Source organism: Phocoena sinus, chromosome 6 (genome assembly GCF_008692025.1).
Source record: "Phocoena sinus isolate mPhoSin1 chromosome 6, mPhoSin1.pri, whole genome shotgun sequence".
Lineage (NCBI taxonomy): Eukaryota > Metazoa > Chordata > Mammalia > Artiodactyla > Phocoenidae > Phocoena > Phocoena sinus.
In genome coordinates, this window is record NC_045768.1 from 88,836,021 (window position 1) to 88,863,276 (window position 27,256).

General features: G+C 38.6%; 1 protein-coding gene across 1 annotated transcript; it reads right to left on the reverse strand.

Annotated features, from left to right (window-relative positions):
- Positions 1-2,301: 2,301 nt before the first annotated feature.
- LOC116755199 (protein FAM240B-like) lies at positions 2,302-19,773 on the reverse strand. The gene is made up of 2 exons (XM_032634235.1): positions 19,631-19,773; positions 2,302-2,395 (listed from the first exon to the last, which is right to left on the reverse strand). Exons 1-2 carry the CDS (start codon positions 19,771-19,773, stop codon positions 2,302-2,304), a joined length of 237 nt encoding a protein of 78 aa, XP_032490126.1.
- Between the last annotated feature and the right edge of the window lie 7,483 nt (positions 19,774-27,256).

Sequence of the window (27,256 nt, forward strand, 5' to 3'; positions counted from 1 at the left end):
TGGACATATATACACTACCGAATGTAAAATAGCTAGTGGGAAGCAGCAGCATAGCACAGGGAGATCAGCTCGGTGCTTTGCAATGACCTAGAGGGGTGGGATAGGGAGGGTGGGAGGGAGGCTCAAGAGGAAGGGTATATGGGGATATATGTATGCATATGGCTGATTCACCTTGTTGTACAACAGAAACTAACACAGTGTTGTGAAGCAATTATACTCCAATAAGGATCTATTAAAAAGAAAACAACTATGATACATATTGCTGGCAGCAATGTGGGAGAAGAGTACTCTTGTGAACTGCAGGTTCACAGGGAAGTTTCGTCAGCCTTTTTGGGAAGTGTTCTAGTAACATTTTAAAAGAAACTGCAATACTGTTTGTTCTAATTCCCCACTCCTGGAAATCAGTTTACTTTCCAGCTCAAAGCCATTAGAATAAAGGACCTGTGAACAAGAGTATTTACTGCTGCGTTGTTCAAATGGCAGAAACCTGGATGTAGCATGATTGTCCATCCCTGAAAGAACTGTTGACTTTATTATGGAACATCCACATCCTGGATGTGGAGCTTCAAAAAAAAGGGGGGGAGCAAGTCAAGACAGTAAAGACAAGGGATGAAAGGTTAATAAAAACTAATAAAATCATATCAGCATATGTGATATGATCAAATTTATGCACTTATATAAAATTATATACATATGTATGTATAGACAAAATCTGAAAAAATTAAAAATGCAAAACTAATCTGTTCATTTCTCTACCTAAAATCTGTCAATGGCTTTCTAATCCCCTGTGGATCAATGCAGGATCTTTAGCTTGGGCCCCAGAGGCCCCTGCTCATGTCTCCACCCTCCTATAAAACAGCTGCCCTCCTCATTCTGTGTCACAGACACGTTTCCTGGTTCTTCACCTCCCAGGACCCCCAGGCCCCCTCCACTCTGCAGCCCTCCTGCTCCTCTTTAGTTCTTCACACATGCTGTTTCTTTTCTTCTGCATGACTCTTACTCATTTTCATGTTTCAGCTTAAACATCAGTTTCTCAGGGGGCTTTCGCTGACTCTCAGATGTGGTTATGTATTCTGATATCTATTCCCATGGTTCTCTGTCCTTACTAAAATTCTATTTTATTATTAGCTTCTTTTCCCAAACTTTGCTCAGATTTTCCCAACTGTAATTTACTGCTTTGTTACATCTGAATTGGATAAGAGCCTATAGCAAAGACCTGAACATTGTACCCTGGATCTCATAACTGTGGGGATGTGGAATCACCTCTCCAACCCTGTTGCCACCCTGTGGACCTCTCAGCCATAAGGATCTCTTTTAGTTTTATAGGGACAGCAGTTTATGCCACCACATAGCATCTGTGAGTGCTGTGATACCCTCCCCAGCATTGTCTGTGTCATTCTCTGGGTCCCTCTGGCCATCTGTGCTCCTTGGCTGCCTCAGGCTTCCCACTCTGCTCCTGTCCCCTGTGAGGAATCCCTGGGTAGAGGAGCCCTAGTTCCTGTGATTGACAGAGTCCCTCCTGATCTGTGACCATGATCATGCTCTGGGCCTGAGAGGAGGCTGCAGTGAAAGTGACTTTAAATTCCAAAACATTCTAAAGACAGCTTGGAGTTGACACTTGCTATAGCAACAGAGAACTAACCACGACAGGCGTGAGGGGTTAACACAGGGCACACACCAGTGAGGGCACGACAACCAAGTTTATTAAGCATTATTTTGCTTTCACTGCATGTTTCTAATTAAATGTTTATTTTAAAAAAATCCAATTTATATGAAGAGAAAAAATTTAGTTCAGTTCATTTTCAAACCATAATGTTAAAAAATTATTTTCATAATAACAGCTTTCTTTCTGTAAGCAGTAGCATTTCTGTCTTCACAAAAAAGGGAGAACAGGAAAACAGATTATATGACTATGTTTTTCCAGAAGACCTAGGTAAGCCAGTTTCCCAACAAGGTCATTGCCCCTGGTAAGCTTGGATAAAATAACAAGATTTTTTACATGAGAAGAAAATGTGGAAATAAATTACATTACATGTTAACTCAAAGAGGTTTTTATATTAGATAACCCGAGATTCTTATCCCTTTGGAGGTCATCCTGTCCTCTGTGGCAGGGAGGATTGAGTTGGATAAAGACTCCCATTAGCACTGGGGGAGGTTTCACATGTAAATCCCCTCACAAATGCGAGAGCAAATAGAGAGTGTCCTGCTTAGTAAGTCAACATAATTTGGGTGCTAGTTTTTTCTCTTAGAAAAGTGCCCTTGGTGGCTTGTTATCTTTGAAGTGGATGAGGCAGGAAGCTCTCAGCCCACAGTGTTTGCCTGCTTTTCCTTCCCATCAGGATTGTCCAACATCCCCAGCCTTTTCTCCAGTCTCTGCTTCCATTCTTCTCTGAGCCTGAGGAGGGGAAACAATATACGTGGTTAGTGCATTTGTCTAGACATCTGCTGGTCCAGAGAAGTTTTTTGTTTTTTGGGTTTTTTTCCTTCTGAATAATATTTTTTAAGAGAAATAAATGGCTTTTACAAATTAATGAAGAAAAAAATCAGTAGAGTAATGAGCAGTCTATGAATATGTAGTTTTCTCCAAAATTTATTCCTTCCTACATTGGTATGCGGATTCAGAGTAATATCAATCAAAATCCCAGCAGGACTTTTCTGTAGCTATCAACAAGCTGATTCTAAATTTTATAAGGAAAGGCAAAAGAAGTCAATTAGCCAAAACAATTTTAAAGTAGAAGAAAGATGGGAGACTCATACTACATGATTTTGAGGCTTAATGTAAAGCTACCATCATCAAGACAGTGTAGCATTGGTGAAGGAAGAAACAGATCAATGGAACAGAATGGTGTGGAAATAAACATACACAAATATAGCCAATTGATTTTTGACAAAGTACAAAGGCAGCTCAATGGAGGAAGGATACTATTATTTTTCAATAAATGATGCTGGAACATTACATATCCATATTAAAAAATGGCCTTTGATCCACACTCCACATCTTATACAAAATTAACTAAAAATGGATCATAGACATGAATGTAAAATGTAAGACCAAGGCTTCAAGAAAAAAGCCACAAAATAATATCTTCATGACCTTGGGATAAGGAAAAAATTCTTATATACATTACAAAAAGCCTGATTCATAAAAGAATAAAAAATTTGGGCTTCATCAAAATTAAAACAATTTGTTCTGTGAAAGATACTGTAAAGAGAATAAAAGACAAGCCACAAACAGGGAGAAAATATTTGCAAAATATCTGATAAGGGAATTATTTCCAGAATATATATAGTTTCAAACTCAATGATAAGAAAGTAATATAATGAGGAAAATATTTGAACAGACATTTTCCTAAAGAAGTAACATGGGTGGCAAATAAACACGTAAAAGATCCTCAACATAATTAGGTAAATGCAAATTAAAACAACAATGAGGTACCACTTACCTCATAGAATAACCAAAACAAACAAACAAACAAAAAACCAACTCTTTCCCCCTACCTCCCCTGGCAAAACCTAAAACCAACCCCCACCCCCCAAACCAAAAAACCCTCACAACAAAACTCAAACCAAGTGTTGGCCAGGATGCTGACTAACTGGAACTCTTTTTCATGCTATTAAAATGCAAAACGGTGCAGTTTGTAAAACAGTTTGGCAGTTTCTTATACAGTTAACCATACACTTGCCCTATGACCCAGTAATTTCAATCCTATTTGCTCAAGAGAAATAGAAATTTATCTTCACACAGAAATCTATATGTGAATGTTTACAGCACTTTTATTTATAGTCACCCAAAACTGGAAACAACCTAAATGTCCTTCAGTGGGGAGTGGATCACCAAATTGTGATACATCCCTACCACAGAAAAGTACTCAGCAATGAGAAGGAATGGATGTACACAATTGATACACACAACAAGAAGAAAAAATCCCAAGTACATTGTGCTAAGTGAAAAGAGCCAGACACAAAAGACTACATGCTGTATAATTCATTTATGACATTCTGGAAAAGGCAAAACTATAGGGATGAAGTACAGATCAGTGGTTGCTATGGACTGGAAATTGGGAGAGGAGTTGACCACAAAGAAGCTTAAGGGAATTTTTCAGAGTGATGGAACTATTCTATATCTTGACTGTGGTGATTACATGACTCTGAGCATTTGTCAAACTCATAGATCTGTACACAAAAAGAAAAGAAATGCATGGTGCTTATAAATCAATTAAGAAAAAGAAAGTCTATAATCAAACAGGCAGAGGCTACACAAAGGCAGTTTCTGAAGAAGAAATCCAGCTAGTTCCTATGCATATGAAAAGATCTCAACCAAACCTATAATTAATTAAATTCATTTTAAAACAGTGAGATGCCATTTTCACCTGTCAGATTAACAATGATTAAGAGTTTGACAACACACAGTGTGAGTGACTGTGGGAATTGGCATTCCCATACTTAGAGTGGAAGTTTAAAACAACCTCTTTGCAAGACAAGGAGGCAATAGCTATCAAAATTTAAAACACTCATCTTTTGACATATCTTCATTTCTATGAACTTATCCCATAATGCTTATCCATGTATGAATAATGTATGTACAAGTATTCTTATTACAACATTGTTTGTAAAGCCAAAAAATGAAAAACAACCTAAATGTCCTTCAGTGTGATTGTTTAAATTAATTGTCACATCATTATTGTGGAAAACATTAAAGAAGTACTGAAAGTGCCAATATAGAAAAACTTACAAGATAGCATAAGTTAAAAAAGGAAGGTGCATACTAATACTATGTATAAAATAGATAACTAATGAGAACCTACTGTATAGCACAGGGAACTCTACTCAGTGCTCTGTGGTGACCTAAATGAGAAAGAAATCCAAAAAAAGGGGATATAGGTATATGTATAGCTGATTCACTCTGCTGCACATTATAAACTAAAACAATATTGTAAAGAAACTATACTCCAATAAAAATTTTTTTTAAAAATTAAAAAAGGAAAGTGCAGAATATTGAAGATTGTGTAGATCCTATTTTGCATAAAAATACAGCACTTATTTATTTGCTTAGAAAAACTAAAGTTTTGGAAAGATATATATGAGAAACTGTTGATGTCAGCTTTCTCTGGAGAGCAGATCTAGGAGCCTAAGTGTGAAGGACACTAGTATTAAAAAGTATACACTTGGGGAGACCTTCAAGATGGCAGAGTAGTAAGACGTGGAGATCACCTTCCTCCCCACAGATACATTAGAAATACATCTACATGTGGAACAACTCCTACAGAACACCCACTGAATGCTGGCAGAAGACCTCAGACTACCCAAAAGGCAAGAAACTCCCCCACGTACCTGGGTAGGGCAAAAGAAAAAAGAAAAAACAGAGACAAAAGAATAGGGATGGGACCTGCACATCTGGGAGGAAGCGGTGAAGGAGGAAAAGTTTCCACACACTAGGAAGCCCCTTCACAGGCGGAGACGGGTGTGGCGGGGGGCGGGGCAAGCTTCGGAGCCACAGAGCAGAGCGCAGCAACAGGGGTGCAGAGGGCAAAGTGGAGAGATTCCCACACAGAGGATCACTGCCAACCAGCACTCACCAGCCTCAGAGGCTTGTCTGCTCACCCTCCGGGGTGGGCAGGAGCTGGGAGCTGAGGCTCAGGCTTCAGAGGCAGACCCCAGGGAGAGGACTGGGGTTGGCTGTGTGAACACAACCTGAAGGGGGCTAGTGTGCCACAGCTAGCCGGGAGGGAGTCCGGGAAAACCTCTGGACCTGCCTAAGAGGCAAGAGATTGTTTCAGGGCACGCAAGGAGAGGGGATTCAAAGCACCACCTAAATGAGCTCCAGAGACGGGCGTGAGCCACGGCTATCAGCACAAACACCAGAGATGGGCATGAAACACTAAGGCTACTGCTGCAGCCACCAAGGAGCCTGTGTGCAAGTACAGCTCACTATCCACATCTCCCTTCACAGGAGACTGTGCAGCCCACCACTGCCAGGGTCCCGTGATCCAGGGACAAATTCCCTGGGACAACACACGGTGCACCTCAGGCTGTTGCAATGTTACGCTGGCCTCTGCTGCCACAGGCTCACCCCGCATTCCGTACCCTGAACTCCCTGCAACCTGAGTGAGCCAGACACCCCGCATTCCGTACCCCGACCTCCCCCAGCCTGAGTGAGCCAGAATCCACAAATCAGCTGCTCCTTTAAACCCATCCTGTCTGGGCGCCCAACAGATGCCCTCAGGAGACTTATGCGCACAGGTGGGGCCAAATCCAAAGCTGAACCTCAGGAGCTGTGCGAACATAGAAGAGAAAGGGAAATCTCTCCCAGCAGCCTCAGGAGCAACAGATTAAATCTCAACAATCAACTTGATGTACCCTGCATCTGTGGAATACCTGAATAGACAACGGATCATCCCAAAATTGAGGCGGTGGACTTTGGGAGCAAGAGTAGACTTGAGGTTTGCTGTATGCGACAGACTGGTTTCTGGTTTTATGTTTATCTTAGTTTAGTAGTTAGAGTTTATTATCATTGCTAGATTTGTTTATTGATTTGGTTGCTCTCTTTCTTTTTTTTAAAATAGATACATATATATATTTCCTTTTTCTCTTTTTCTGAGTGTGTATGGGTATGCTTCTTTGTGTGATTTTGTCTGTATAGCTTTGCTTTTAGCATTTGTCCTAGGGGTCTGTCTGTTTTTCTGTGTTTTTTTTAAATATAGTTTTTAATGCTTGTTATCTATGGTGGATTTGTTTTTTGGTTTGGTTGCTCTCTCTTTCTACTTTTATAATCACTTTCTAATTTTTTAAATTTTAATACTTTAAAATTTTTTTATTTTAATAATTTTCTTTCTTTTTCTTTCTTTCTTCTCTCTTTCTTTTTTTCTCCCATTTATTCTGACCCATGTGGCTAACAGGGTCTTGGTGCTCCGGCTGGGTGTCAGGCCTTTGCCTCTGAGGTGGGAGAGCCAAGTTCAGGACATTGGTCCACCAGAGACCTCCCAGCTCCATGTAATATCAAACAGTGAAAAGCTCTTCCAGAGATCTCCTTCTCAACGCTAAGACACAGCACCACTGAATAACCAGCAGGCTACAGTGCTGGACACCCTATGCCAAACAACTAGCAAGACAGGAACACAACCCTACCCATTAGCAGAGAGGCTGACTAAAATCATAATAAGTTAACAGACATCCCAAAACACACCACCGGACGTGGTCCTGCCCACCAGAAAAACAAGATCCAGCCTTATCCACCAGAACACAGGCACCAGTCCCCTCCACTAGGGAGCCTACACAATCCACTGAACCAACAGCCACTGGGGGAAGACACCAAAAACAAGGGAACTACGAACCTGCAGCCTGTGAAAAGGAGACCCCAAACACAGTAAGTTAAGCAAAATAAGAAAACAGAGAAACACACAGCAGATGAAGGAGTAAGGTAAAAACCCACCAGACCTAACAAAAGAAGAGGAAATAGGCAGTCTACCTGAAAAAGAACTCAGAGTAATGATTGTAAAGATGATCTAAAATCTTGGAAATAGAATGGAGAAAATACAAGAAATGTTTAACAAGGACCTAGAAGAACTAAAGAGTAAACAAACCTTGATTAACAACAGAATAAATGAAATTAAAACTTCTCTAGAAGGAATCAATAGCAGAATAACTGAGTCAGAAGAACAGATAAGTGACCTGGAAGATACAATAGTGGAAATAACTACTGCAGAGCAGAATAAAGAAAAAAGAATGAAAAGAACTGAGGACAGTCTCAGAGACCTCTGGGACAATATTAAACTCACCAACATTCTAGTTATAGGGGTCCCAGAAGAAGAAGAGAGAAAGAAAGGGACTGAGAAAATATTTGAAGAGATTATAGTTGAAAACGTCCATAATATGGGAAAGGAAAGAGTCAATCAAGTCCAGGAAGTGCAGAGATTCCCATACAGGACAAATCCAAGGAGAAACATGCCAGGATGAATATAAATCAAACTATCAAAAATTAAATACAAAGAAAAAATATTAAAAGCAGCAAGGGAAAAATAACACACAAGGGACTCCCCATAAGGTTAACAGCTGATCTCTCAGCAGAAACTCTGCAAGCTAGAAGGAAATTGCAAGACATATTTAAAGTGATGAAAGGGAAAAACCAACAACCAAGATTACCCAGCAAGGATCTCATTCAGATTCGACAGAGAAATTAAAACCTTTACATACAACAAAAGCTAAGAGAATTCAGCACCACCAAACCAGCTTTACAACAAATGCTAAAGGAACTTCTCTAGGCAGGAAACACAAGAGGAGGAAAAGACCTACAATAACAAACCCAAACAATTAAAAAAATCATAACGGAACATACATATTGATAATTACCTTAAATGTAAATGGATTAAATGCTCCCACAAAAAGACATAGGCCGGCTGAATGGATACAAAAACAAGACCCATATATATGTTGTCTACAAGAGAAACACTTCAGACCTAGGGACACATACAGACTGAAAGTGAGGTGATGGAAAAAGATATTCCATGCAAATAGAAATCAAAAGAAAGCTGGAGTAGAAATTCTCATATCAGGTAAAATAGACTGTAAAATAAAGACTATTAGAAGAGACAAAGAAGGACACTACATAAAGATCAAGGGATCAATCCAAGAGGAAGACATAACAATTGTAAATATTTATGCACCCAACATAGGAGCACCTCAATACATAAGTCAAATGCTAACAGCCATAAAAGGGGAAATCGACAGTAACACAATCATAGTAGGGGACTTTAAAACCCCACTTTCACCAATGGACAGATCATCCAAACTGAAAATAAATCAGAAAACCCAAGCTTTAAATGATGCATTAAACAAGGTGTACTTAATTGATATTTACAGGACATTCCATCCAAAAACAACAGAATACACTTTCTTCTCAAGTGCTCATGGAACATTCTCCAGGATAGATCATATCTTGGGTCACAAATCAAGCCTTGGTAAATTTAAGAAAATTGAAATCATATCAAGTATCTTTTCTGACCACAACACCCTGAGACTACATAACAATTACAGGAAAAAAATCTGTAAAATATACAAACATATGGAGGCTAAACAACACATTACTAAATAACCAAGAGATCACTGAAGAAATCAAAGAGGAAATCAAAAAATACCTAGAAACAAATGACAATGAAAACACAATGACCCAAAACCTATGGGATGCAGCAAAAACAGTTCTAAGAGGGAAATTTAGAGCAATATAATCCAATCTCAAAAAAAAAAAAAATCTCAAATAAACAACCTAACCTTACACCTAAACAATTAGAGAAAGAAGAACAACAACAAAAAATTAGCAGAAGGAAAGAAATCATAAAGATCAGATCAGAAATAAATGAAAAAGAAATGAAGGAAACAATAGCAAAGATCAATATAACTAAAAGCTGGTTCTTTGAAAAGGTAAAATTGATAAACCATTAGCCAGACTCATCAAGAAAAAAAGGGAGAAGACTCAAATCAATAGAATTAGAAATGAAAAGGGAGAAGTTACAACACACACTGCAGAAATACAAAGGATCATGAGAGATTACTACAAGTAACTCTATGCCAATAAAAAGGACAACCTGGAAGAAATCTACAAATTCTTAGAAAAGCACAACCTCCCGAGACTGAACCAGGAAGAAACAGAAAACATAAACAGACCAATCACAAGCACTGATATTGGGACTGTGATTAAAAATCTTCCAACAAATAAAAGTCCAGAACCAGATGGCTTCACAGATGAATTCTATCATACATTTAGAGAAGAGCTAACATCTATCCTTCTTAAACTCTTCCAAAATATAGCAGAGGGAGGAACACTCCCAAACTCATTCTATGAGGCCACCATCACCCTGATACCAAAACCAGACAAAGATGTCACAAGGAAAGAAAACTACAGGCCAATGTCACTGATGAACGTAGATGCAGAAATCCTCAACAAAATACTAGCAAACAGAATCCAATAGCACATTAAAAGGATTGTACACCCTGATCAAGTCGGGTTTATCCCAGGAATGCAAGGATTCTTCAATATATGCAAATCAATCAATGTGATAAACCATATTAACAAATTGAAGGAGAAAAATCATATCATCATCTCAATTGATGCAGAAAAAGCTTTCAACAAAATTAAACACCCATTTATGACAAAAACACTCCAGAATGTAGGCATAGAGGGAACTTACCTCAACATAATAAAGGCCATATATGACAAACCTGCAGACTACATCATTCTCAATGGTGAAAAACTGAAACCATTTCCTCTATGATAAGAAAGAGAAAAGGTTATCCTCTCTCACCACTATTATTCAACATAGTTTGGACGTTTTAGCCACAGCTATCAGAGAAGAAAAAGGAATTCAAATCGGAAAAGAAGAAGTACAGCTGTCACTGTTTGCAGATGACATGATACTATACATAGAGAATCCGAAAGTTGCAACCAGAAAACTACTAGAGCTAATCAATGAATTTGGTAAAGCAGCAGGATACAGAATTAATGTACAGAAATCTCTTGCATTCCTATACACTAATGATGAAAAATAAGAAAGAGAAATTAAGTAAACACTCCCATTTACCATTGCAACAAAAAGAATAAATTAACTAGGAATAAACCTACCTAAGGAGACAAAAGACCTGCATGCAGAAAACTATAAGACACTGATGAAAGAAATTAAAGATGACACAAACAGATGGTAAGATATACTATGTTCTTAGATTGGCGGAATCAATATTGTCAAAATGACTATACTACGCAAAGCAATTTACACATTCAATGCAATCCCTATCAAACTACTAATGGTATTTTTCACAGAACTAGAACAAAAAATTTCACAATTTGTATGGAAACACAAAAGACCCCAAATAGCCAAAGCAATCTTGAGAAAGAAAAACGGAGCTGGAGCAATCAGGCTCCCAGACTTCAGACTATACTACCAAGTTACAGTAATCAAGATAGTATGGTACTGGCACAAAAACAGAAATATAGATCAATGGAATAGGATAGAAAGCCCAGAGATAAACCCACGCACCTATGGTCACCTCATTTTTGATACAGGAGGCAAGAATATACAATGGAGAAAAGACAGCCTCTTCAATAAGTGGGGCTGGGAAAACTAGACAGCTACATGTAAAAGAATGAAATTAGCACACTCTCTAACAGCATACCCAAAAATAAACTCAAAATGGATTAAAGACCTAAATGTAAGGCCAGACACTATAAAACTCTTAGAGGAAAACACAGGAAAAACACTCTATGACATAAATCACAGCAAGATCCTTTTTGACCCACCTCCTAGAGAAATGGAAATAAAAATAAAAATAAACAAATGGGACCTAATGAAACTTAAGAGCTTTTGCACAGTAAAGGAAACCATAAACAAGATGAAAAGACAACCCTCAGAATGGGAGAAAGTATTTGCAAATGAAGCAACTGACAAATGATTAATCTCCAAAATTTACAAGCAGCTCATGCAGCTCAACAACAAAAATACAAACAACCCAATCCCAAAACAGGCAGAAGACCTAAATAGACATTTCTCCAAAGAAGATATACAGATTGCCAACAAACACATGAAAGGATGCTCAACATCTCTAATCATAGAGAAATTCAAAACAAAACTACAATGAGGTATCACCTCACACCAGTCAGAATGGCCATTATCAAAAAATCTGCAAGCAATAAATGCTGGAGAGGGTGTGGAGAAAAGGGAACCCTCTTGCACTGTTAGTGGGAATGTAAATTCATACAGCCACTATGGAGAACAGTATGGAGGTTCCTTAAAAAACTACAAATAAAACTACCATATGACCCAGCAATCCCACTACTGGGCATATACCCTGAGAAAACCATAATTCAAGAAGAGTCATGTACCCAATGTTCACTGCAGCTCTGTTTACAATAGTCAGGACATAGAAGCAACCTAAGTGTTCATTGACAAATGAATGAATAAAGAAGATGTGGCACATATATACAATGGAATATTACTCAGCCACAAAAAGAAACAAAACTGAGTTATTTGTAGTGAGGTAGATGGACTTGGAGTCTCTCATACAGAGTGAAGTAAGTCAGAAAGAGAATAATAAATACCATATGCTAACATGTATATATGGAATCTGAAGAAAAATGGTTCTGAAGATTCTAGGGGCAGGACAGGTATAAAGACACAGACCTAGAGAATGGCCTTAGGACACGGGGAAGTGGAAGGGTAAGCTGGGACGAAGAGAGAGTGGCATGGACTTAAATATACTCCCATATGTAAAATAGATAGCTACTGGGAAGCAGCTGCATAGCACAGGGAGATCAGCTTGGTGCTTTGCCATGACCTAGAGAGGTGGGATAGGGAGGGTGGGAGGGAGACACAAGAAGGAGGAGATACGGGGATATATGTTTATGTATAGCTATTCACTTTGTTATAAAGCAGAAACTAACACACCATTGTAAAGCAATTATACTCCAATAAAGATGTTAAAAAAATATATGCTTGGTTAGTTTCTTAAGTTGGATAAATCATTTTAATCATTTAATAGGGCTGCCATAACAAAATACCAGGCTTAAACAACAGACAATTATTGTCTCAGTTTTGGAGGGTGATAGTTCAAGATCAAGGTGTTAACAGGTTTGATTTCTCCCAAGGCCTCTCTCCTTTACATGCAGATGTCCTTCTTGCTCCATCCTCATGTGGCCTTTCCTCTGTGTTTGTGCATCCCTGGTGTCTCTTTGTGTATCATAACCTCTTCTTCTTATAAGGACAACAGTTACTTGGATCGGGTCCCACCCTAAAAGCTCTCACTTTAACTGTCACTTGTTTTAAAGGCCCTATCTCCAAATACAGTCACATTCTAAGGAGCTGGTGGTTAGGACTCCCACATATGAATCTGGGGGGACACAATTCATAACAATGCTAAAGCAATGCATGATTATTATGGATAAATTAGAATACACAATAATGAATAAAGAAAAATTGGATTCAACCTTAATTGTTTACTCTTGTAAATAACCCTAAAATGAGTATGATAATAATTAATACTCTTTCCATATACTAGTCTACTTTCCTTGAAAAGATCCCCAGAGGTGAATAACTAGAGGGTATAAATATTTTGAAAGCTGTAGGCACCTATTATCAAACTGACTCCAAGAAACTACTTATGTAAAACTCTGCTCAATTATGGGCCCAAGAAAGAATGGAAAGAATTTGGAATGTTGGCCTGTTGTTTGGTGGTGATGTTGCTTAAGCACATTAGCAACCAAGGATTAAAAGTTGAAATACTGAGAGAATAGGGACATGGGGGGATATCATCCTCATTCTACCTCAACTTTAAATAGAATGAATGACATAGAAATATAGTTTGCCGGTTTGAAAGGGAAGATAAAACATGCAACTGCTGCTCTCCCATTAGTGGACACAGGTCCATGCACATTTTTCTTAAGAAGTGATGATTTATTGAGATTATATGACCTTGTATTAAGATCCACCTATTAGTAATTTTAATAATTATATCCCTTCATTATGGTTATTAAGTAATCATCTTGTTATTTTATTTGCAATCAACCTCTCCAACCTGGGAAATATCCAAGCTCACAAGCTCCCGTTGTTAAGAATCTCTGAAAGCTCCGTAAATAAATCTGCCTCCAAATGTACATGATTTTTGTCACCTGGGGTCTTTTAAAGCTCAGTAATAAAGGTTGCTGCCTATATGTTTCATTGAACTGGAGGGGCATAATATAATGTGAATTCATCATTAATTAAAGGGGCTTTAACTTTTCCTTGGTGTGGTGGGTATGAAAATGTGTTACTCAGAGATCCTGCTGGCCAATTGCCTGTTTTTGTAAATAAAGTTTTATCAGAACACAGCCCTGCCCATTTGTGACTGTTGTCTGTGACTGCTTTCATACAATGGCAGGATTGAGCAGTTGCAACATAGAGTACAAAGCCCAAAATATTTACTACTTTGTCCTTTATAGGAAATATTTGCCGACCCCTCATCTAGATTTAAGAAAGTGATGGAGAAAATCTTAATAATGCAGATTAAACTTAGAAGTGTGCCCTGTCTTCTATAACTATTATGTTGTGAATGGCAGAAAAAGAATGTGGAAAAGCTCTTCTGGCACTAGAAAACTATAATCCTTAACAATCTGACTTTGCTGAATTGTATAGTAATAAAATATTTATTCGTTGTCTGATTTTGTCCTATCATGGCTGAATTGCAACCATATGTTGGCTATAGAGACAAAAGGTTGGCAAAAACCCATAGAAGGATGCTGTGAGAATCAGCTGGATATATGAAATGTGTAATAAAGAGCATTGCATGTTTTATTCTTATTTGTAAAGTATATGTCACACATCTTTATAAAAGTAAAATTCATAATAAAATTATGTACATATATATGTGCATACACTTTTTCCACAGGGAGACAGTCATTAAATGTTTACCAGCACACCATAACTTGCTTCCCATTTTTCTCTCACAGGTGCTTCCCCCAATAAATCTCACACCCATCTAATTTCATCTTGCCCTCTGCTTCTTGGAGGAACCAAATTAACACATTTGGAATGACGAATTTATTCTAGGAACAGAATTTAGGAATCTGGGGTTTATGACACATTTATTCACTTTTTGTATTAGCTATATCACCATTTATTGCCAGATGGATGATAGATGCCACTATCTACCTAGTTCCCATTAAATCCTATTTTATGAGTATTTAGACTGTTTCCTGCCCCTTTCTGGTCAATATCTTTCATCACTGTGTTGCTTCTCTTTATCTTTGTGCTCTCAGTAAGCTGGTGAATATAAGTGTATATATGGATCTTTTCTTTTATAGTAAGGAAGGTCAATATGAGAAAGATAATGCTTAAAAATTGGTATGCAGAGTCAGATACAGCAGAGGAGCAATAAAACTGACATTAAACTTGAAGAGAACATTTTTTTCCTTAAGTCTAGAAATACTGACCTCACTTTTCAAATGGAGACCAAACGATATTTACTATTTATTGTTCTAGATTCATCTGATTTGTGGAGTTGTAATTAATATCTAGGAACACAGATTCTGCTTGATAAGTATGGGATTTGACTAGAAAGGAGGACTTTTTTTAAGAACCGTAAGCCAGAATCACAAACCAGAATCACAATGTCCTTACTAAGAACCACAGAAGATCAACTGGGCACATAGTTTTTTTTTTTTATCATGTGCTTGCTAGGCCCTAAAAATATGTGCCAGTTTGGGTCCTCCAAGAAGCAGATTCAAAGGAATCAACCATGAAAAATAAAGCAGGGGCTGGGGGAAGAAACAGAAACGGTAAGGGATAGCCTTCAGATTAGCATGCTGGTCTGACACCTGTGAAAGGAGAGTGAGAAGTAAGGAATGATTGGGTAGGAAAAGGCCTGCACCACAGCATAGTTCTGAGAAAGCTTAGCTGAGCTGATGAGGAGTCCCTGGGTAAAAGTTTCCCAGTAGAGGAGTTCTGTCACACAGAAATTTACCAGGACTAGCTACCCCTGCCATGCTCAGTCATTGGCTAGAGCAGTCAGGGGTAAATGTGGCCTCAGCTCAAATAAAATGGCAGATCCAGAAAGGCAGCATCTAGGGCTCTTAGTCAACTTTCTCCCCATTGCAAGTTTAGAGCACCTCTGTGGCTACCTCAATATGTAAAGAAGAGCAGTAAAATAATAATCCTTGTCATCAAGGAATTTATAATTTACTGAGTCCTTGATCTCCCAATTTAGATTTCACACTATAATCATAATCTCTGTGCTTTTGTTTTAATATGAAAGGTCAGATGATGCTTTTGCTGCCCCTATTCCTGTGTAATAATGAACATGCCTTTACAGTGGTTTTTCCATAGTGGGGAGAGAAGGGCCTGATCCTGGTTCCCTTTGACCTTCAGCTCACCAGCTGGGTCTGGTCACGGAGCAGCTCAGCATACTGCTCTGAACAACTCAGTTTACCAGCCATATACCCCACCCCCTCAGTTTGAATGAAAAAACTAACTAAAAATTTTCTCACTGGTTATTTTTCGTAGACTAAATCTTATAAAAAGTTTGAAATGATGATTTCATCTGGCTTGGAGATTATGAGTTGGATATTTTGTTACCTGCTTCTGAAAGCATCCTGATTGACATAACTGATAAGTAGGAATCAAAGCAGAGGGAGGTGAGTGGTCTTGGGGTGAGGCCTGATAAACCCCTCTCCTCACTTAGACACTCTGAGCTCTGCTAAGTTCTGAAGAGGTATTTTGAAGATCATACTTCTTGCATTAAAACATTATTATTTTCATATAAGCATTGTACATTTACTCAGTTATAGTTACAGGCTGGTTATTTAGGCTTAGGTGTTCATATAATTTATCATCTAAATTGAGATACTTTGGAAATAAAAGGGAGCACAATTCATAATTATAACAAATTGATATACATACATCTGGACTGTCCCAACACACCAGGAGATTTGTTCATTGTACCTACAGTACACTTGACTTCTCTCAAATTGCCTCAATCAGTTATTTGAAAACAGACTTCAACTTCTCCAGGGGACTGACGCCTGCTGTGTTGCTTCTTTCTAGCCAGACTCAGAGAGAGTAAGAGGGTTTCTAGTTCTGAGGCCACCCACTTTGGCTTGTGATCTCACCTCCAGGGCTTCTTCCACACACATGTGTTCCTAGGGTAAATGGATTCTCTGCAGCTCTGGTTGCATTCCTCTCAGTCAGTGAACCTGTAGACATCTGCTAATGAGCATGTCCATGGTGAAACACCTGTTTCCACTCCACTCAGCTTTGGCACAAGGCCTTGCTGGTTAGCCCAGCTGAGGAACATAAGGCATTATTGGCTCTGTTCTACTATCAGCAAAGGCGTTGGTGGAAAATTTTGAGGTTTTTTTTTTTTTGAGGTTTTTGTCTTCTACTGTTTATTTAGAACGTTTCTTGATTGCACAGTGGCTTGAAATTGCCACTTTTATAAATGGAGGGTAAAATAACAAAAGGTGTCAGTGTTATGTGTGTGTCTCAGGTTATGCACTTACATATAAGCATTTTGGAAAGCCATAGCCTTAAGTGAAATAGGGACCCAAGGTTTTATGCCATTCATTGGTCTGGTCAAGTGTATCCTGGAAGATAATTATTCTAGGACAATATTTCAAACTGTTTGCTTCCATAAGCAATATTTAAGCAAATATTCTGACATTCTGGTTTTGGTTTAAAAATATTTATATTCTTTCTGTGCAACTTGGTTCATCTGGGATATATGTGGCTGTATTTTTTGTTTTGTTTTTGTTTTTGAACAAAAATAATAACAAAACCACTATGTTGTCATTCATTGTTTACCAAATTAAGAAGGCTTTTTGAGTTTTATATTCATAGTTGATAGGGGGCAACAGCTCTGGTAAGTGAGACTCAAGAACAGAGGAGGAGACCATAGAAGCTGCCTCTCCTCCCCCAGCCTCTGCGTATTTTCCTCTTCTCTGAGCAAGGCAGCAGCTCTGTCTCCATCCTCAAACGTTTATTTGGGAGAGACAATGCTAAAACGTTTCATGATGAGCACATTTTGAAGATTTATTCTCTTGGCTATAGAAGGAAGAGAAAACTGCTCCAAACTCTGAAGGGAGTCTTTTTAGGGGGCACATTAGAACCTGGATAATTAATTCATTTGTTCTATGGGCCATTTGCAAATGGTTGCTTTTTTAAATAGCGTTTTTCCTAATTATAATATGGTACAGTGTCATTTTAGAAACTTTGGAAAAAATAGAAGAACACATGCACACAAAATTTGCCATTCCACCAGTCAAAAATAACCCTCTTAATATTTGAGTATTTTCTTCTAATCTTTCCCTATACATATGGATAAACTGCATCTATACATCAAAAAAGCAGATCATATTGCAAATTTTGCTCTTAATCCCACACCCCAGGGCTTCTGGAAAGGAAGATGCAGTACAGGGCTCATGTGGGGATCTGGCTCCCAGTGGGCTTGTGCACCAGGACTAAGGGAGGAAGATGGCAGGGACCATACAACTGACTCTTCTTGCTCCCCTGGACTCTTCAGGACTGGGTGCTCTAACATGTAACTCTTTTAGCATTTAGAAAAACCTGGTTTTTCTTGCTGGACAACCAGGAATGTAACTGGAATAATGGTAGAGCTCTTCTCTGGATATAGAGAGAGGCTATTTCCCCTCAGGAGCTGAAGAAAAATTTTTAGAAGTTAATGTTGGTGCAACACATGTGAATTACACATGTTTGTAGCTCAGCATACTCAGAAACATGGAAGCACATGCCTTGCTGTCCAGCAGAACACACAGATGCGATTCCACTTATAAGTGGGCATCTCAGCAAATAGACAGCGTGGCTGGGCTGTTCCCACTTTAGGGACAGAGAACCCAGACAGTCCCTGAAAAGTTGAGCTGATCTGTCTGCTCCAGGGCACTACATGTGTGAGGGCAGGTGCTGGCCCTTTTAGTCAGAGCAATGTTGACACTTGTGACACATGTCTTCTCACGTAAATAAATGTTCCCCTCTCAGCAGACTTCTTTGACTAGAACAAGTTCAACTGCCAGTAAGAGGAAGATCACATTATTCTTCCCCCAAGAAACTTAATATGTATCATCTCAGATGTGGGATCTTTCACACTTATGCACATCTGTTGACCTAACTCTGAAATTTAGTGTATCCTCGTGTGCTGAGGATTGCAACAGAGGCAGGGTGAGGAAGAGATTTTTTCAGTTCATTAAGATATAAATAACAGAAACTCATTTTTGTTTACACCAAAAAAAAAGCTTGTTCATATCTATAAGTCATTGGTTCTCAATAAGGGGTAACTTTGCCCTCCAGAGGACATTTGGCAATGTCAGGAGATATTTTTGGTTGTCACAATGTGGCAGGGGAGTACTAGCAGCATCTAATGTTTTGAGGGATGCTGCTAAGCATCTTACAAAGCATAGGACAGCTGCCTTAGTAACAAAGAATTATAAGACCCTAAATGTCAGTTGTGCTGAGGTTGAGAAACTCTGATATAGATGGTAGCAAGACTAAATGAGTAGATGAATTAATCATGTCTTTAATTTTCTATATTTTATGACATTTTGACATCTTAAAAAGCTTTCTGGCTGCCCTTGACAGGGCTAGCTTTCTTCTGCATGTCAACCAATCCCGAGTCTGTGGCCCTAAGCACCTCCTTATCTAACTCTCATAGATAAAGCCATATTTCCCCTGCCCTATATCATCCCAAGACCAGGCCAGGCACCAGACAACTAGAGACCATCCCTAAATCCCACAACCCTCAGGAATTATTCAAACTAGCCAATCCTAAACTGTTTACTCTGCCTTTCCTTGGAAACCCTGATAAAGGCGCTGGCTTAGACTTTCCCTCTGTTTCATCTTCTGCCACGTGGCCAAAACCTGGTGCTTATCCTGTGGCCCTGAGTGGCATGCAGTGATACTCTCTCTGAAAGCTGTGTGTATAATAAATGTCTTCCTTCTAAGCCTCATTCTCCTTTTGTCTGTGGCTATACCGACTTGACCATACCACCTCCAATATTTGCATTATTAGAACAGTAGGTAATGAAAACAATTCAGCTTCCCCATCTTCACATCTGGTATATTTCTGGGGAAATCTACCTTAAAAAATAGTGAAGAAACAATCCACATACTTTCTCAGGGCACTCCTTCCCTGACGATCTTCCTCCAGTTCCCGGTAACCAGTCTGTTTGCTAATTTCTTTCTCCCAGAAGCTTTTGAGCTCATGACAAGTTTCACAGCAGAAGACTTCTCGACGTATGTATTGATTGTTCATCCTCTGAAAATAAAAAACAAACCCAAGTACTTCAAATAAAGCCACTCTAATTTTGGAGTGATGAAAGATGAGTTTGAATCCATACACTGCCAATTACACTTTTTGTGCCTGTAGACAAATCACACAGTCACTATGATTTTGTTTGTCAACTGCAGATAGGGATAATAATGGTTAATGTCAGAATATACTGTGAAAAATTTTGAAATGAGCAAAAATACAAAGGATGTCTGATAACCCTTCCAGATTATCTGATTCTACAAGGGCCTGCCCCTTTTATGCCTTTGAGCTATTTTACAACTCTGTAAATTATAGAAAAAGTATAGTAATGCAAATGATTTTTGAACATAGAGATTCAAATATATTTTGTCCAGTGGAATGTGATTGATATCGCTGTGAATATCAACCAATTTTCATCTACTTATAAATTCATTTTAATATTCTTGATTGTCTATATATGTGTTTTTTAAATTCTCCTTGAATCAGTTGTAGTATCTTACTAGTTTTCTTATTAATTATAGTAAGTTAAGTAAAATATCTGATACAAGTTCATTTTATATTTGTATGAGAGTCATGGTTTTAACTTAAAAAATTATCCTTTAACAATTACTTCACAGCTTTGTGTGTGTGTGTGTGTGTAGAACGAGATGGTGTATGCAAAGCTCTAAACACAATGCAAGGCAAATAACAGGCACCCAGAAAATGTTATGTTCTTTCCATCCTTCCTCACATAATAACATCTACCATTTATTGAGTATATAATGTGCAATAGGCTTTTCTTACACACTGTCGTCCCATTTGATCCTTACTACAACTCTGTGAGATGGGTGATTCTGAATTCATGGTTCAGATGAGGAAACTGAGAGAGAATTTGCTTATAGACTCATAACTGAGCATGAAAGAGCAGAAATTTGGATCTAGGTCTGTCCATCTTCAAAGTGGATGCCCTCTATTCTATCAGTCCTCATCACAAGAAATGGTGACTGTATTTGGAAGTATACATGTTTACTACTAAAAAACATTTACTTTTTACTTAAACATTGCCCGTTTTCCAGACCTTAGTGGCTCTGGTGGGCAGGTAGATGAAAAGAACTGCAAAACAAATCCTTTTCTGCCTGCTGGTGAGTGCCTGCTCAGAGAAGAGCTTTATCCCTGGCTGGAGATTGGAAAGGACCTGGACCTTCACTCCCTTGCTACAGAATCCCAGTGATCCCATTCAAGCTGGATTGTCTGCGGGGGCAGCCCAGAGGATTGGGGGTGAGAGAGAAGTTTAGAAAAGCTTTCAGGGAATAAATAACCCATCTATTATTTCATATTTATAATATAGAATGGTAATTCTATATTATAGAATTATAATATTTTATGCTATAGAATATGCAATTTATAATATAGAATTATTTATAATACAGAATAACATAGAATATTTTATTTATATTTTATTTATAATAACAGACTGACATCTGTGCCAGAGGTGGCAAGACACTCCCACTTGTAGAGATATATAAACGTCCTAAAGTAGGAAGAAACTTTGTTTTCTGGAACTGAAGGCCACTTTGAGTATTCTGTAAAGATTTTTAAAAAATCCACTCCTATTTTTCCTCCTAGACCCATCTTCTATTCATCTGGTCATTTCTGTAGCCACAACTGACTTGGGCAAAACTGTGCCAGAAGCGTGTGGGAGGGCACTGTACCCTGGAGCTCTCCAGGTTCTCTCTGAGCCTGAGCTCTGAAGAGTGGCGCAGGGCCCGTCCTGCAGCCTGATAGGAGCACATGTTCTCTCCTGTAAGCACATATTTCCCATTTATTTTCTGTCCTTGGCTAATGGATTCAGCACACAGATTTCTAATGAATTCCTAGTCACTTGACATTGAAAGAATTGTTAACATTGAATCTATAGTCATTTTCACAATATTGATTCTTCCAATCAAAGAACATGGTATATTTCTCCATCCATGTATTTCATATTTGATTTCTTTCATCAGTGTTTTATAGTTTTCTGAGTACAAGTCTTTTGCCTCCTTAGGTAGGTTTATTCCTAGGTATTTTATTATTTCTGTTGCAATGGTAAATGGGATTGTTTCCTTAATTTCTCTTTATGATTTTTTTGTTGTTAGTGTATAGGAATGCAAGAGATTTCTGTGCATTAATTTTGTATCCTGCAACCTCACCAAATTCATTGATTAGATCTTGTAGTTTTCTGGTAGCTTCTTTAGGATTTTCTACGTATAGTATCATGTCATCTGCAAACAGTGACAGTTTTATTTCTTCTTTTCCAATCTGGATTCCTTTTATTTCTTTTTCTTCTTTGATTTCCATGGCTAGGACTTCCAAAACTATGTTGAATAAGAGTGGCAAGAGTGGATTCAGTGCAATCCCTATAAAATTACCAATGGCATTCTTCACAGAATTGGGACAAAAAATTTTACAATTTGTATGGAAACACAAAAGACTCCAAATAGCCAAAGCAATCCTGAGAAAGAAAAAGGGTGTTGGAGGAATCAGCCTCCCTCAAGTCAAACTATACTACAAAGCCACAGTAATCAAGACAGTATCGTACTGGCACAAAAACAGAAATATAGATCGATGATGCAGGATAGAAAGTCCAGAAATAACCCACGCACATATGGTCACCTAATCTATGACAAAGGAGGCAAGAATATACAATGGAGAAAAGACAGCCTCTTCATAAGTGGTGCTGGGAAAACTAGACAACTACATGTAAAGAATGAAATTAGAACACTACCTAACACCATACATGAAAGTAAACTCAAAATGGATTAAAGACCTAAATATAAGACTGGACACTATAAAACTCTTAGAAGAAAACATAGGAAAAACACTCTTTGACATAAACCACAGCAAGATCTTTTTTAACCCACCTCCTAGAGTAATGAAAATAAAACCAAAAATAAACAAATGGGACCTAAAGAAACTTAAAAGCTTTTGTACAGCAAAGGAAACCATAAACAAGATGAAAAGGCAACCTTCAGAATGGGAGAAAATATTTGCAAAAGAAGCAACAGACAAAGGGTCAATTTCCAAAATATACAAACAGCTCATGGAGCTCAATATCAAAAAAACAAACAATGCAAAAAAAAAATGGCTGGAAAACCTAAATAGACCTTTCACCAAAGAAAACATACAGATGGCCAAGAGGCACATGAAAAGATGCTCAACGTCACTAATTATTAGAGAAATGCAAATCAAAACTACAATGAGGTATCACCTCACACCAGTCAGAATGGCCATAATCAAAAAATCTACAAAAAATTAATGCTGGAGAGGGTGTGGAGAAAAGGGAACCCTTTTACACTGTTGGTGGGAATTTAAATTGATACAGCCACTGTGGAGAACAGTTTGGAGGTTCCTTAAAAAATTAAACATAGAACTACCATATGGCCCAGCAATCCCACTACTGTGCATATACCCTGAGAAAACCATAATTCAAAAAGACGCACTTACTCCAATATTCACTGCAGCAGTCTTTACAATAGCCAGGACATGGAAACAACCTAAATGTCCAACAAAAGATGAATGGATAAAGAAGATGTGATACATATATACAATGGAATATAACTCAGCCATATAAAGGAAATAATTGGATCATTTGTAGAGACGTGGATGGACCTCAAGTCTGTCACACAGAGTGAAGTATGCCAGAAAGAGAAAAACAAATATCGTATATTAAGGCATATATGTAGAATCTAGAAAAATGGTACAGATGAACCTATTTGCAGGGCAGGAATAGAGATGCAGACATAGAGAACGGACATGTGGACACAGGGTGGGAAGGGGAGGGTGGGACAAATTGGGAGATTAGGATTGACATATATACACTACCATGTGTGAAATAAATAGCTAGCGGGAACATGCTATAAAGCACAGGAAGCTCAGCTCAGTGCTCTCTGATGACCTAGATGGGTGGGATGGGGGGTGGAGTGGGAGGGAGATCTAAGAGGGAGGGGATAGGTATACATATAGCTGATTCACTTCATTGTACAGCAGAAACTAACACAATATTGTAATGCAATTATACTCCAATTAAAAAAAGAGTTGTTAACAAAAGCATATGTCAGACTTTAAAAAGTATGTATCATATTTAAATTTTTATTTCATAGAACTAGAGTCTAGGATGTGTGCAATTAGGTTTCCTGTGAATTTCAAGCTGCAGGAGTGTCTAAGCCTCTCACTTTCCTGATGTGACCTCTGCCTCTATAAATGCTAGATAAGAAAGTAGCACTTGCTTTGAACTGGGAGGAAGGTGTTAATGCAGACTTGCAATTTAAGTAGACAAAAGGTAATGCAAGATTCATTCACACATTCTTTTATTACAAAATGTCCTTAAAAATTTAAAGTTTATGTTAGGTATCTGGTATTCAAAAAAGGATAATTTGGTCTAATGGGAACTCATTAATTTTTTTTTCTTGAAATTTTGAATTAATATTTTTTTCTAAAGAGATTTTCATTTTTTAAAAAAGAGGTCTATTGAGCAACACAGACTGCTCACATCATCATTTCATCATGTCATTTCACACACATTCCATTTGGATAAAAGGTGTAGTTTGGATATGGAAGGAGGATTTATTCTAAAAAACATTGTAGTTGTGTAATTATGAGCTAGGTTAAGAGAAACAGCTGAAAGCAGGGTGGTATCTATACATCCAAGGAATAAATTAAATCAGCGTAAGCCTTTGGGAAATCAGGCAGCAGTCTCTGAAGAATCTGATGCATGCTGGCTCTCCTTCCTGTTCCCTTTGGGTCAGGAAGCACTTCTGAGGCTGTGACCTTTGGGAGGACTTGAGGAAGGGTTGAACTCAGACGTCCTCAGGGGCCAGGCCAGGCTCCCTTTACTCATAAGGAAGTGAAGCTACTAGACCTGAGCAACAGGGAGCAGTGGGCACTGTGGTCATCTGCAGAGCACATGCTTTGCTTCAAGACATCCCATTCAAGGAGGCGAACACTGTGCTTGCTGAAGAAAAGAGGGTTTTCGGTTACATGAAGTCTGATGGCTCCCTAGTTGCTCCTCTTAAGGGATGTATTCTCTATCTGTAGCTTTAGCTTTATGTCTTTCTTCCTTAGCTTTTCTCAAAATGTCCTCCCCAGGCTCTCCCTGAAGGGCATTCTGCACTATTTCACTTTCTCTCTGCCTCCCTTCTTCCTACACATTCCCGCCTCCAAACCTGAATGTGCAAATAGCATCCTCACTGTCCACACTGGTTCTTGCTGTCATCCCAGCAGCAACTGGGATTGAAACATTTTACCAAGCCTCACCTCACTCACTAGAGGACATGTGGACACAGCTACCTACCAAACACAACTTCGGTTTTGGTCTCACTCACCAGACCTGGAGGCTGTGCTCTGACAGCCAGGATGGCCAGGGAGTTAAGAAGGAGGATGGAGGACTGTTGTCACTACTGTGACTTTAGGCAATAACCCCTTCAGGTGCTCTGAGTCCCAGTTTCATTATCCATGAACTAGAGTTTAAATGTGGCAATACAGAGGAAAGCACCTAATACACTGCCATTCATTCTCCAAATGTTCATCTACCAATACAATACATGCTTGCCCTCAGGGAGCTCAGTTTATTGTCCCATCCCTGGTAAGAGATCAAAAATGTTAACTGAACTTGACCCATCACCTAAATAAGCTCTCATCGTCTCTATTTTATAAATGATATTAAATGCTTTGCTCCTTTGTGACTCAGACCATATTTAAGGTTTATTTATCTCTATTGCTGAGCTGTCAGAACTAGAAATCCTTACACCTCAGGGATAAGAGGCTTCCCTTCTTGTCCAAGGCCCAGGGTTGGACTGTGAACAGAGAACACTTTAACAAAAGCTCTTGGTGATGTTTCGCCCTTATATCACTTAGGATGCTATATTTGGGGACCTTTGGTGTCAGAGCTTATAATTATATTCACTAAGTGATGCCCAATATGTTTAAGAAGTGATTGTCTTACTAAAGTTGACAGTTGCCACTCTGCTAAAGTTTGGACTCAATCCTCCCATGCTACTTCATAACCTAAGTGCTTGTTTTGCTGGAAACTGCTGGGAAATTGAACTTCAGCATTTGGGATCATGACAACTTGTAAGAACTTCTATAAGAGGAAATGCATTTTGTTTTGCATGAGCTATGCCACACCAACTTCTTTTTTTATTTGTTTTACATCTGTTGCATTATATACTGTGCTGTGAGCAGCATGGTAGGAGCTGGTATCCTCTCCTTTGTACCCTCAAGAAACAGAATTGACAGTAACTCTAGAAACGCATTTTTTCAGGAAAATATCAAAATGAGACAGGGAACAGAAAATAAAAGGTGTCCAGTTTTCCTAAGGGGTAATGATGAGAAACCTAAGCACTGAGAGTTACTTTCTCTGCATCTTCACCTGGTCCTTCAACTATGTATGTGGTGCTGCCCCTGTATGGGCTCCAATGAGAATGAAAAGGTATTACTTTCCCAAGTTGTTCTCTGAGTAGAGTCAGGAAGAAGGGGAAACCACTGTGATCTCCTGTGGGACAGATCAGTGGTGCTTTTATAGTCACAGAAATAAGAAATAAGTCACAGAAATAAGAAATAAGCAAGTTCAGGTATGAAGTGAGTTCATGCCCCCATGAAGGGACCAGAGAAAACCTGCTGCCATGCCTTCTGCTACTGGCTGGTGGGCTGCTAGTCTGTGATCTCTGGCTTATTTTTATGCTCTTTATTGAGTACTTACTGAACACCTTCATTTTTCAAAATGCTTTATATCTTGCATTCATTTCTTACAACGCTATTCTTTTTTTTTTTTTTTTTTAAACATCTTTATTGGGGTATAATTGCTTTACAATGGTGTGTACAACGCTATTCTTATCCATATTTGACTGAAGACATGCAAAGAGGCAAGCCATTGCCCAAAGTCACCTAATCTATGGTGATGGAGCTGGGATTCAAACCCTACCCAACTCCAAAGCCTGTGCTCATCACAGTCACACTTCCCAGTCAGCCCAGCAGAAAGATGGCAACTCATGGGAAGAGCTGGGTAATGTGAGAAGCATACACCCTGGTTAAATTTGTTCTGAGTGATATGCAAATCATTAGTTCTTTCTCAAGGCAGAGCTAGATTAATTTTTTTCCAAGATTATTTTATGATTATTGAATTAAGACAAACTTCCCTTCTTCTCTCCAGTACCTTTATGAAAGGTGCCCACCATTATCAGTTTTATGTGCATCATGATAGGAACCAAAATACACATACACAAACTAGAGGCACCCTTCCCCCATCCCACACAAATGCTGATCCCATCACCTGGAAATTCTGCCTCTACAAGTGTCAGGGGACACAGCTACCACTTCATCTCCTCTCAGGTTGTCTTTTTCACCCATAGTGAAAATAACTTTAGGAGTGATGTTCCTAGTACCAGTTGCTAAGATGACTGCAACTGACAGTGGCTCTGAGATATTTTGATGGGTTTCTCCTCCCATCCCACCTTTGGGCCCCCCTGGATGA